The following is a 12459-nucleotide window of genomic DNA, read 5'->3' as shown; positions in this document are numbered from 1 at the left end:
ATTTATTAATTTTTGTAAATATAGATAACACAAAGACAATAAGACATTACATTATTGTGACTGACGAAAGCATGGAAAAGACATAAACCATAGCTTTACTAATAAATATTTAGCTTCCATATTATTGAACACAAGCCTATCAATCTTTTGCAGTTGCATATTTTAACTTAAATTTAATTACATCGATGTTGTGGCAGATTTGCAAATATCACTTGTTGGATGGTGGCATCCAAAAGAAAACTAACAAGACTTTTTCCTGTAATTATTCAGGCATGCATTACTCTACAAGGCTAACAGTCTTCAATAATGGCAAACGGAAGTAATTAATTTGCTGATAGCTTGGTAACCCACAAGCATAAAGCAATTAAGCAACATGCTTTGTACAGCCTAATTTTGGCCATTATTTGACGTGGGGGGTTGGGGACGCACTGGTGAATGGGTTTCTTAAAATGGTTTGCGAGACGGAATGATATCTGAATTGAGAGTGTGAATGTGTGTTTCTTGCATTATGATTTGATTGATGAGGGGAGGCCAAAGGTTACAGTGTCAGCCGTGCTTGTTCATCCATCTGCTAGAATCCCTCAAGCCATGTATATGGCAACTGGGCAACAAAATCATCTGAAAGAAAGCTTCAAATGGGCTTCCTCCTGTACGCATACGGCACATTTAAACGGTTTAACAAGGGATGGCTATTTCTGGTCAGTATGACCCAGAAAACTTTTCGTGACAGTGATCCCTCCCAGATTGTGATCTACCGCAACCTTTGACAATTAACACAACAGACACCTCCGTTCTCACCCCGAGTGCGAACGAGCTGCGAATTCTCACAGCTGCTTCACAATTCAAGGTCTATCTGTGGTAGTAAATGATAAGTACTGATCTACACCTCGGCAGACTTGAAAAATGGATTGGCTTTCGCACTTGATGGATTTGCATTTACTCCTGACAAAGACTGCTTCTTTTTGAAGAATCATCCCCAATTTGTTGCCGTGGTTTGACGTCTTTGCTGAGCAGGCCGCATTCTCATGCGAAGAATGCAGGACAATGGGCCAATACAATGAATGGCCTGCTAGGAAATCACTGAATGACTGATACAACATCCCCAGAACAACTGAAATGGCGTTTTGCTCATGATGGCATCCTAAATCTCAATGCTAAAATGAAATGTTTAGGAATCAAACTAAATTTTTAGTTGGAGGATTAGAACATTATTGAATTATATACAGCAATAAATTCTATAAATTCTATAAAGTATACACATATATAAAAATATATTTTATATAATATTTAATTATTTTTAAATATACAATATGAATATGTTCACACCAGAGTGAAACATGTGATTCCCCCCCCCAAACCAGATCAGTACAAACTCCGTCCTGCAGCTGATTCTAAAGATTTCATTGGTCAGGACAATCACAAGGCTGATTGCCTACACAATGCTACAACTAACACTAGAGACGAAAGTATACTGTTTCTTTTATGCGTACACAAGCGTATGCGCACAGTCAAACGCACAGCCTTGCAAAGTATACTTCTTTTGACTCGTACGCGTACACAGGCGTTCGATGCATTCGTATCCCATGTAACCCATGTAAATACTGCCAAAAGATTTAATGTGCACCAGCAACCTGCGCATAGAAAGTAAGCATTGTTACAAAAATCTGGCCGTGTGCGTTCAGGATGAGCATACTCTTCTGATGACACAAATTTGCATCACGCGCACTGTACGCTATGAAGTGAAAGTGAAGTATACTTTGGCCTTAACCCATAATCCTACTCTAGTCTACACCCTAACCTTAACCTTAAAGGGATAGTTCACCCAAAAATGAAAACTATCCCATGATTTACTCACCCTCAAGTCATCCGAGGTGTATATGACGTTATTCTTTTAGACGAATAAAATCTGAGTTATATTAAAAATGTTCTGGCTAATCCAAGCATTATAATAGCAGTAATAGTTGCTCTGTTTTTGAAGTCCATAAAAAAATGCATCTGTCCGTCAAATAATGTGCTCCACGCGGCTCTGGGGTGTTAATGAAGGCCTTCTGAAGCGAACCGATGCGTTTGTGTAAGAAAAATATACATATTTTAAAATGTATTTAATTTTTTTCTATGGCTCTGCATCAGCCGTCCCCGCGCCATCACTTCCGGCGAATAAGGTCAAAATACATGCAAAATACCGGGGCGATCATAGATATATACATAGATTCCACATTAGTGCCTGCGCGGATTGGTCGAACGAGGCATCTACGTATATATATATATATATATCTTTGATCGCGGCAGTATTTTGACCGTATTCGCCGGAAGTTATGGCGCTGGGAATAGTAGATGACATTCGTCTGATAAGAGGTAAAAAAATAACATAAATACTGTTCGGTTTCTCGCAGAAACCGATCGTTTCGTGTCTTAAGACATCAATGTGTCGCCACGAGCCGCATGGTTTAATAAGGATTCGTATGTCTATGTGTTTTTACTCTCATTGCTCTCATACTCTAAAATATCCCCATTGACATGCATTATACGACTATCACACTGCAACGGTTGGAGTTAAAAATCTTCATTTGTGTTCTACTGAAGAAACAAAGACACCTACATCTTGGATGCACTGGGGGTAAGCAGATAAATATAAACATTTCGTTTTGGGGTGAACTATCCCTTTAAAGGGCGGCATGTTTGCAAGCATGTTTGAGGGTCGTTTCATTCATTTTTAACTGCCTCATTAAAATAACTGGTTCATAAGAGCCATTTGTTCTCGAATCAGACATCACAGCTTCATAATTGCGTGCTAAAACATCTTTTATCAATACAATAACTGACAAATCCACTTATGGATTTTCCCTACTCTCACCAATGCAGACTAAATTAAGTAACTGAGTTATTAATTTAAAAAATATGAACACATTTACAGTCATTTTAGTCTCAGTCTGGAGCTCTACAATGCAAATGTTCACCAATGAAAATGTTACAAATTACTTCACGGCCAAGATAGATAATGCTCAGACCCATCATAATGATTCAGCTTGTAAATATTTATAATGATCATCATTGTTATGTTCTGCAGGGAGAATGAGCAGCTAATTGTCTTAACTTCTTGAAATGTATTAAAACACAGACTTCACAAGTTTCCAGTTGGTCAAGTTGGTTGACAGCAACACTTTTTTGCAAACAAAAAAGAGCTACTGCCCGTTACAAAGGGCCTTAACAATCAGGGAATTGATTGTTCATTGAAGTTCAAGACCCTGTAGACACACAGGGGAAATCTCTGGGATCTACTGACCAAAATATCTCCCAGTAGGAGGGGTTCATAGTCAAGCCAAAGCAGAGGGTCAATGTGTACTCAAGGAAGTATCTGTTTGTCCACCAGAGCAGTCGCTACAGCACAACAAGGCCTTGGCGTTTTCAGTGAGGGTGGGGGCAGGGCGGTGTGAATGGTGCTCAATCACAGCTCAGTATGGAGCGCACAAAGGCCCAGTGAGAGTGAAAATGAGCCGTAGCCATAGAACACAGGGCTGCTTTTCATGTCTCCGGAGGCCAGGCTGCACAGATCTCTATACACAGGTAACACCTACTCTCTGGTTACCTGTTCCCATGGAGCACTGGTGCTGACGCGATGAGGCACTGAATAGCAGAGGGACACATTTATCAGGCTAAACAAAGCGCAAAAACCCTGACACACACTGAATGGATGGGCTCTTTTCCGAGCACTCAGTGTGTGGACTGGGTTGACCTGAAATGTAAGCAGGTAATAATGTTATGGGTAGGGTTACTGACCAAATAGGTTTCTATTGGGTCTACATTAAGGTCTCATTTTTAAGGCACTGAAGAATGTTCTTCATCCTTTTGTTCTGTTTCTTCCCGAGTGACCAAGAAAAAGATTTCTCTTTAAAACCTGAATAGTATCTATATACAGCTGAAGACGCACTCCACTGGTCATATTGAGCATCAGTAACAAACATTTCACCCAATTACAATGGTTTTTATCTTTTTCTTATATAAAATATAACATATATAAGCCTATAATATTATATCATATTATCACCTAGAATGCATATAATAATAATATTCAGTCAGTAGGAGCAGGGTAAGTAACATGCTTTTTTTTTTTTTAAATGCATAACATTGATCAAAATTAAAAATTTAAAGATTTCTATTTCAAATAAATGCTGCTCTCTTGAACTTTCTAGTCATCAAAGAGTCCTGAAAACATGTATTATGGTTTCCACAAAAATAGTAAGCAACACAACCGTTTTCAACATTGATAATTAGAAATGCTTATTGAACATGAAATCAGCATATTAGAATGATTTCTGAAGGATCATGTGACACTGGATTAATGGCTGCTGAAAATTCAGCTTTACCGTGATCTTTTACCACTGTATTTTCTTTTAAAAAAACCTTACTGACCCCACACTTTTGAATGGTTTCTTAAAGTTTAACAATTTAAATATGTATTTTAGCGCATGTGTAAAAAAGACAACGCCGTTTGGACTGTTATGTCCCCTCTAAGAAGCACGTCTAGCTGGGGCCAGATAAACCTGAAACCATGACTATTCGTTCAACCATCCAACCTTCTAATCGATTTTGAAAATATTGTTTTGCACATCCCTCAGCAGAACACCAATATACAAACACAAACTCATGATTTGACCAGTTTACTTCAAATGCAGCATGTTGTTTTAGGAAGATCAACAATAGGAGTCACCCCGCTACCATGCGAGTCAAAGAGCCAGACCTTATATTTAGTACGTAATGACCTATTCTTGACAGATCACTGACTCAATTCAGCTCGTGAAGGGGCCAATGAAATTACCACTGACTGCCCAGACGCCACGAGGAATAAGAGCTGATTGTCTAAGTGAATTTCTACCACACTGGCTGCACCAAAAATGAAAATGCAGCATTTAAAAAAAAAGAAGGAAAAAACAGATGCTCTGTTCACTGTTATGCTTACAAAGTTCTTGGAATTCGAGATTGGTACATAAGTCAAATAATTCTGAGTTACGTCAAACAGTGGGCACATTGTGACGTGTTTATTGCGGCACGCGGCTCTGAGCTCTCGGGCCAAGGGACCCTTTGTTTCCCAGAGTATAAAATCCATGAATAAATAGCACAACATATGAAACTTTGGTTCTCAGCCATTAAACAATCGCATTCAGAGGGTGGAAGAGGCGAAAGAGAAACTAAAAAAGGACAAAAACAACCCAGAATATCTTTAACAGATATGATTCGCATAAAAACAAATGAATCAGCCAAACACTTCAAATAAACTCTAAAAGCCTACCATTAATTAAGTTCTAACAGCGTGCATCGACAACAGTCCCTGTGTGTTCCTTGCTTCACAGGAACAATGAGTCCACTACCTCCTCCTGAGAGAAAGTCTGCGCAGCTTATTTTATCCATCCTCTATGCTGTGTGAATTCTCTTCGCACGGTTACTAGAATTAATGGGCCCTCCAAAGCTCACATCGAAGCAGAGAGCTGCTAATGGGTGTCTGGCTATCTACAAAACCAACACTTCAAAAGTGTTTAGTTCCTATGAGAAGAATCCTGAGAAATTATCCATCAAGCCATCTGTAAGTTAAGACATTCTGCTACAGGATTCACTTTGCTGAAACAAGCAAAACATTTGACCGAGGGGCACAAGAGTCAAACAAGCAGCTGTTTATACAAGATCTCCTTCAATCTGAAATGTTGTGAACTGCTTAAGGGATCTATTAGTAGCTATGGATATTCTTCCCTAACAATTGTTTTTTTAAAGTTTGTACTAATCAAATCCCCATCTGTCACTATAGGAGCCATATTGTAGTAATAAATCACACTTATAAGCTGCGATAGAGAGCAAGTTACTCTAACTTTCCAAAGATCTAATCTGACTGAACCTTCGTTATTACATCAATGGAAAAAAAGAATCCTTCACACAAAATCTGCTACTGCTTTGCGAGTTTAAGTTTGCTACTAACATGGCAAACACAAGGTCAATCACAATCCATAAAATTGTAATTATTATATAAAACATTTCAACTTGATATAAGACAGAAAGGAGGAACTTCGTCTATCAATAGAGTCTTGAGTGACCCACACTGGACCTAGTGAAGATGACATGGTCATGTCTTGATTTGAAAATTATGAAAATCGAAGACACTTCTTTTTTATTTCATACAGTTTATTATTTTTATATTAGTCCCATTCCTTCTGCCACACCACTTGTTAGTGATGTATAAGCTAATTAATGGTCTGAAGTCAGAAGGTGGTATTTGACAGTCAGACATTTCCTCCCTGGCAACTGCTTTTGTGAGCACACAGCTTGAATTAATGTGGTAATTAATCTCTCGCCATCCTTCAGAAACAAAAATATGGCAGCCTTCAGAGGAGTTTTATAATCAAACTGTAAAGATGTCCACTAAAAGAACCTGATATAACTTTAGAGCATGCTAGACATCTCATGACCATTTGCAGGGGTTTGTAATCCACATGAGAAGGTGGGGTTTTCACTAAACTGATAACAGCAGGGAAGTGAGCAGGTGTGTTTAAACAAAGCTAGTCACACTCAAAGAGAGCCTGTCAAATGCATCAATGGTAATAAAGTTATTTAAGGCTTTTATAAACACTGTGAGTCAGTGAGACATGGGCTGTCTCCGAAATTGCATACTCTCTTGGGAAGGTACTTATTTTGAATACATACTTACTTTGCGAGTACTAAAAAAAAGTATGTTCTTTATGAATGTCTTAAGTGTGAATTTAATCCGGACGTACTGCATTCACCATGCTGTCATTATCATGTGACCTAGTTGCGTCGCTTTACTGCCATTCACAAATCCTCTCCCCCATGGCCTCGTGGGATAGTAAAGTGTCCATCCTCGTATGCACACTTTGGAATATCGCCAGAAATAGTAGGTCATCTGGGTACTTTTTGTCCACTCTTTTATGAGTACTGTGAATTCGGACATACTTGTTTTGTCACATGTTTTTCGCCTACTATATAGTAGGGAAGTATGCGATTTCGGACGCAGCCATGGTCATCCTGTGTGGAGGCGGACATTTAAATATGTGAATACAGAGACTCTGTAAAAGAGAGAAAGTAGAAGACTTTGCTTGCTTGTGAATTCTATGGCTCATTTCCACCGAACGGTAGCTACAGTACAGAATAGTACAGCACGGTACACAATTATTTCAGTTTCAATTGTCAGAAGTTGTTAATGGTACCAAATCCCGAACCGTACCACTTTTTTGGCACCCTTCTGTTGGGGTACCTAGCACAGTAGTCCGGTACCTAAAAGGTGTAGCTAGAATCACTACAGAACGTTGATTGGTTGACAGAGAATCGTCACTTGGGGATTGACAAGACAATGGGCACAGTTGAAGCACAATAAAAGCTTGTCTTGTGATCTGCTGTATGTCCTCCATTGTTGTTTACAGAGTCGCTTTCTTATTCGCGCGAAAATGACATTGATTGCTACTTTCAGGCATACACCAAGCATATCAAGTGATGTCAATCGCTACTTTCCGGCTAGTCTCGGGTAGACCTTCAGACTGATGGCAGACGTTTGACTGACACGACGCAACCAATCACAGTTCATTTTGTTCCGCGACATGTTTAGGAGAGTGAAAATATAAAGTTGATGTCCCTGCAATAAGAGACCGGAGTGCATCTATTAAACATGTGCCGGTATCCGGTAATACGATATATCACAATAATGAACATGCACAATATTGTTATCGTGGGCACTTCAAAATACCGTAAATAATTATTTATTACGAATTATTCCGATTTTTAGAATGAATTTTAAGAATACTTTACCCATCAACCGTTTAAAATGAACAACACGTCAAAGGGGAATGCGCACTGATGTAAACAAAACCAACATGAGCGGAACGAGTGAAGGAGATGCGCTGAAAAGTGCACATTCCCACTCTCCGACAGCAGAGGGCGCTGACGGAACAGCAGAAATGCAGCCGTTTCCCCGGTAACCCTAGTAAACAAACACTACTAAACACACAGCCGTTCTGTATTCACTACGGTGCTCGTCATCACATCACAAAATACTTCATACTTAAAGACTTATATTGTATAAGATATTTAGATATTGTTTAAATAGGTTCTGATTCTTTGTTGTTCAGTCACACACTTTACAATAAGGCTCTATTATTTAACATTAGTTCATTCATTAACAAACTGACAATTACAAATTCTAAAGCATTTATTAATCTTAGTTAAATGTAAATTTCAGCATTTAATAACACATTATTAAAATCAAAAGTTGTAACTGTATTATTAAATGGACCGGATTTTTTTTTTTTTTTTAACTAACGTTATAAAAGAATAATAACTGTAAACAATGTAGCTATTCGCTCTTTGTTAATGTTATGCATTAACTAGTGAGACCTTATTGTAAAGTGTTACCTATTGTTCTTTATAATTCTTTTGCACTTTAATCTGTTTTAATATTTAATTGCGTATTGCTTTATTGTATTTAAATGTTCGGTTCTTTTTGCTGTTATAGTATGACAACACTTTTTTTGCAACTTATTTCAATATCGTGATAATACCGTATACCGTGATAAAAGCTTCAGCAATTAATCGCAACATGAAAATGTGATACCGGCACATGCCTAGCATCTATAAATGATTCATTCAAGAACGTTGTGCAAGTTTACTGAACACACACGTCTCGCAGACATCCTGTAGAATTCAGATGATGACTTTGAAACTCTTGAAGTGTTTCCAGATAAGTGTGTCATATGCATCAGACGTTTAAGCCAACGATCTGTGGGCGTGATGTCTGAGGCTGATACTACTTTCCAGGCATACACCACGCCTATCAAGTAAGGCAAGCCGGATCAGGGTGTACCTTACCAAATTGTACTGTACCGCTTGGTGGAAATGAGCCATTAGACAAATCAAAACTGCTACTCTGAATAGTGACACATTTTTTGGCTGTCAAGCTGTCACAATTTCCCAGTGATGAAAAACTAGCAAAATTCACAGATATCCAAGGAGTCCTTTAGTATAGTAATCATCATATGCGTTTTAGGCATATATTTTTAGGAACTATATAAATAGATTTTAATCTGGACTCCAAAGCAACTTAAACACACAAGCCTTGATAAAGCATGGAAACAGTGGCAAGGTCTGATAGGGTTATGGGTGAATATGCTTATCAATTTGTAGTTGGAAAAAAGAAGAGAAAAACCCTAAGATATGAATTGATGTTGACATCAATGCCCTTGTGTCCAATCAAGCTCAACAGTATTTGAATTCAGAGTCACTATAGTCACTGTAATATGGATAATACTAATATAATATTTGCCCCAAAGCCTGGTAAACCACACTTCTGTTGTTGTTTATGCATTTGCATAATTTTACTATTAGCTAATGTCATGTTAAAAATGTTGTGCTATGAAGGTCATGGTAATATTAATCCATTCAATGTTGGATTTCAATGGCATCTTTGTTTATAAAACCAATTGAAACCCACTAATCAAACTTTTTTATTAAAGATAAAAGCTACAGAAGCTTTTAAGATGGTCACATCAAAAGTTATAAAAATATATATTATAACGTCTTATCCATGAATTGAACCACAAACCATGAAACGAGGCTAATTATCTTATGTGTTAATGGCCTTAGTCCATGACTCCATGCATTCCCAGCTCACATGGCAACAACATAATTATTAGCACAATTATTAGCACCCCTACAGGAATGATGATACATAAGATTTGATTTTGAATGTGGGTCAATGACAAAAAAAAGAAAGAATATAAAACACATATATATATAATTTTCTACAAAAAAGGACCCAATGACTCTAAAAATGTCACGTGGTGTAACCATCAAGCAAAATGTATACTAAAATATTTTATTTGTACCTTGAACACTCAAGTGTACACAACTGAAGGCAATTTTGACATTGCCTCTCAAAAATATATCAAATTGACTTTTAAATCAAGAAAATGAAACAATCTTCACCATTTTGCAATATATTTTTGTAAATCTTATTTGATCTGGACACAAAAAAGAGACGTCATTGACCCATGCACAAAAAACAACATCGTTCTTTTAAATTGTCAATTTCTTTCATAAGATCCACATATTCAAGTTCAACTTCACAGCTTGTATCTATAAGAAAAAAAGGAAACTGCAAGGCAGGATATTTCTGGAAAGGTAACGTTAGCGTTTCACATGCAAATGTTTCGCATATCGCCGCGTGAGTGCTGTAATGTCTGCTCGTGCACCTGCAGCGATGTCCTTCAGTCATATTTAGCTGCGCGTGAGCCATTTGAAAGATGAATTTTTAAAATCAGACCACATATATTCCACAGAGGATCTGCAATGCGGACTGCACACTTCATCTTATCGGTATATAAAATCACAAACAACTAGTTATAGTATAAAAATGGTACAAACCGCCTTTGAGAACGGGGTAAAAAAAAATATATCAAGCACACATATTTGCTTCCCAAGCAATATGCTCTGCTGTAGTTACACAAATAGCTGTAGGCTAAAGTCTTCTTGGCCACGGGGTGTTGGCCCATATCGTTGTTTTAAAGGATTGACACTCAAAAATAGCTGTCAAGTGAAGCGGAACCGTAAGAGAGAGTGGACATTTCACAGCTGACAGGCCACGGCAATTATTCCATGACATCTTTTTAGTATGAGATGGGAAATTAGAGCAGAGATTGATTTTTAATAGACTGCTATGTATGAACGCAACATCCACACACTGACTGAGCGATTATTTCACATCATTGTCAAGAAACCCCTTACAGGATCTTTACAATTATTTTAATTATAGTAATATCTTCGTATAGCCTAACAGAGAATATTTTTTAAAGAGGTACACTTTTACATATTAACCTTTTCATTAATTAAAAAATAGGGTCCTGATTCTTACCTTTGGCTGCCTCCACCGCGCATAATAGTCCTAAAAGCAGACCGACTGCAGAAGCGAAAGGTTTCACCCCACGGATCCGCATCCCGCCTTCGTAGTAAAAACAGCGAATGACTTAAACAGTGTTATTCTAACTCCTCTCGCCCGATAAAATCAGATTTAGCTCAGTGTTGCAAAAATATCCAGAAGATGTATATCTTGGATTAGTGCGGTAGTTTTAAGATGGCTGCCGCCACCGCCGTTCAGCTCTCTTCTCTTTCAATCACCGCTCAGTCTCTCTCGCCGCTCCGCTGCTGCATCCAACGGGAGCGGTGACGGGCTGACGTCACGACTGTTATTGTGGGAGTGCGGGCCGCCCGCTTTGCCCTTTGCATAGTCAACCTCAGATAGACAGAGAGGGTGTGGATTGGTAAAAAAAAAAGATGCAGTGTGTGAATTTGTACGTGTAAAACAGTGTGTTCTCCAATCCCTTACAGCTTAATCCACCCTGATTATTATGGTTTAGTGTCAACTCAGGGAGTTAGCTTGTATGAGGGTGTGTCGATCATTTTGATATTATCATAGTTTTCTGGAGGTTAATTTTATACCAAGATGGGATATTTTAGTGATAATATCCATTCACGTGCTACTGGAATTATCATAAATAGGCCTACAAGTTGACAAATGGAAAGTTGTAGGCCTACATGATATTCTTAGCTAGTCTATTCTTGTAGACACACGACTACTATTTTTTCCCGATAATCATGTGAAGGCAGAATTAGGACCTATAGCTTTTGCAAATTTTTGTTAGTTAACAGCATAGTGAAGTTGGGGAACATGAAAAACTATAAAAATGATTGCCAATTACCACAAAATCTGCAAGGGAACATGTTTTGTTTGGAACATTTTTATTAGGAAATCAACATAGCACTAGGGAGGGACATAACAAAATGACAATGTTTTAATTGTTTAAAATTCATCCTCATGCTGACTTAAAGGTGCAATATGTAAAATTTTGGGATTCAAAATATTCAATTCAATTCAAATTTATTTGTATAGCGCTTTTCACAATACACATTGTTTCAAAGCAGCTTTACAGAAAGTGCATTTCATAGATGTACAGTAAAAATGTTAGAAAGACAATGTTAAAGAATAATGTTCGAAAAAGTTAATCAATCGTGTATTAATTTAGGCCATAACAACGCTGGCGTTGAGTCGTCTCTTCACAGGCGTGGAGTCGTCTCATCACAGGGGCATCCGAAGTCTCCATGAGAGGCTGGATACAAACTGGAGCTGATGAACTATTTACCTCGGGACTAGTGTCCCGAGATAACAACAGAAAAGCAGATGGGAAATGATTAGCGTAGCTGCTGTTCAGAATATTATATTAATGCTTTTGATCCGATTTAACTGTAGTATAAAAAGATAATTATAATGTGAATGCTTGGCTAAAGAGATGGAAATATATCCAAAAACCACTAGAACAATATTTTTGTTGACTTTACATTATATTTTGTTACATTACATTACTTAGCCTACATTATCCCAAATGTTTCCAAGAATGTTTAAATCCAGAGAAATTG

At 37.8% G+C, this 12459-nt stretch overlaps 1 protein-coding gene across 4 annotated transcripts in view; it reads right to left on the bottom strand.

Moving 5' to 3' along the window:
- Positions 1-11330, bottom strand: part of clstn1 (calsyntenin 1) — a 49654-nt gene extending 38324 nt beyond the window's left edge. For 2 of the 4 annotated variants that reach the window (XM_079802914.1, XM_079802916.1), the window contains exon 1: positions 10901-11207. In XM_079802914.1, the coding sequence (XP_079659040.1) occupies positions 10901-10982 (82 nt within the window). In that variant the 5' untranslated portion in view covers positions 10983-11207. Of the gene's footprint in view, positions 1-10900 lie in introns of all 4 variants that reach the window. The other 2 variants (XM_079802917.1, XM_079802915.1) reach the window with 2 other exon arrangements.
- Positions 11331-12459: the final 1129 nt, after the last annotated feature.

This window comes from Gobio gobio (genome assembly GCF_949357685.1).
Source record: "Gobio gobio genome assembly, chromosome: 21".
NCBI classification, from domain to species: Eukaryota; Metazoa; Chordata; class Actinopteri; order Cypriniformes; family Gobionidae; genus Gobio; species Gobio gobio.
The sequence above is the reverse complement of the archived record's forward strand: the minus strand, read 5'-3'. Positions and strand labels throughout refer to the sequence as shown.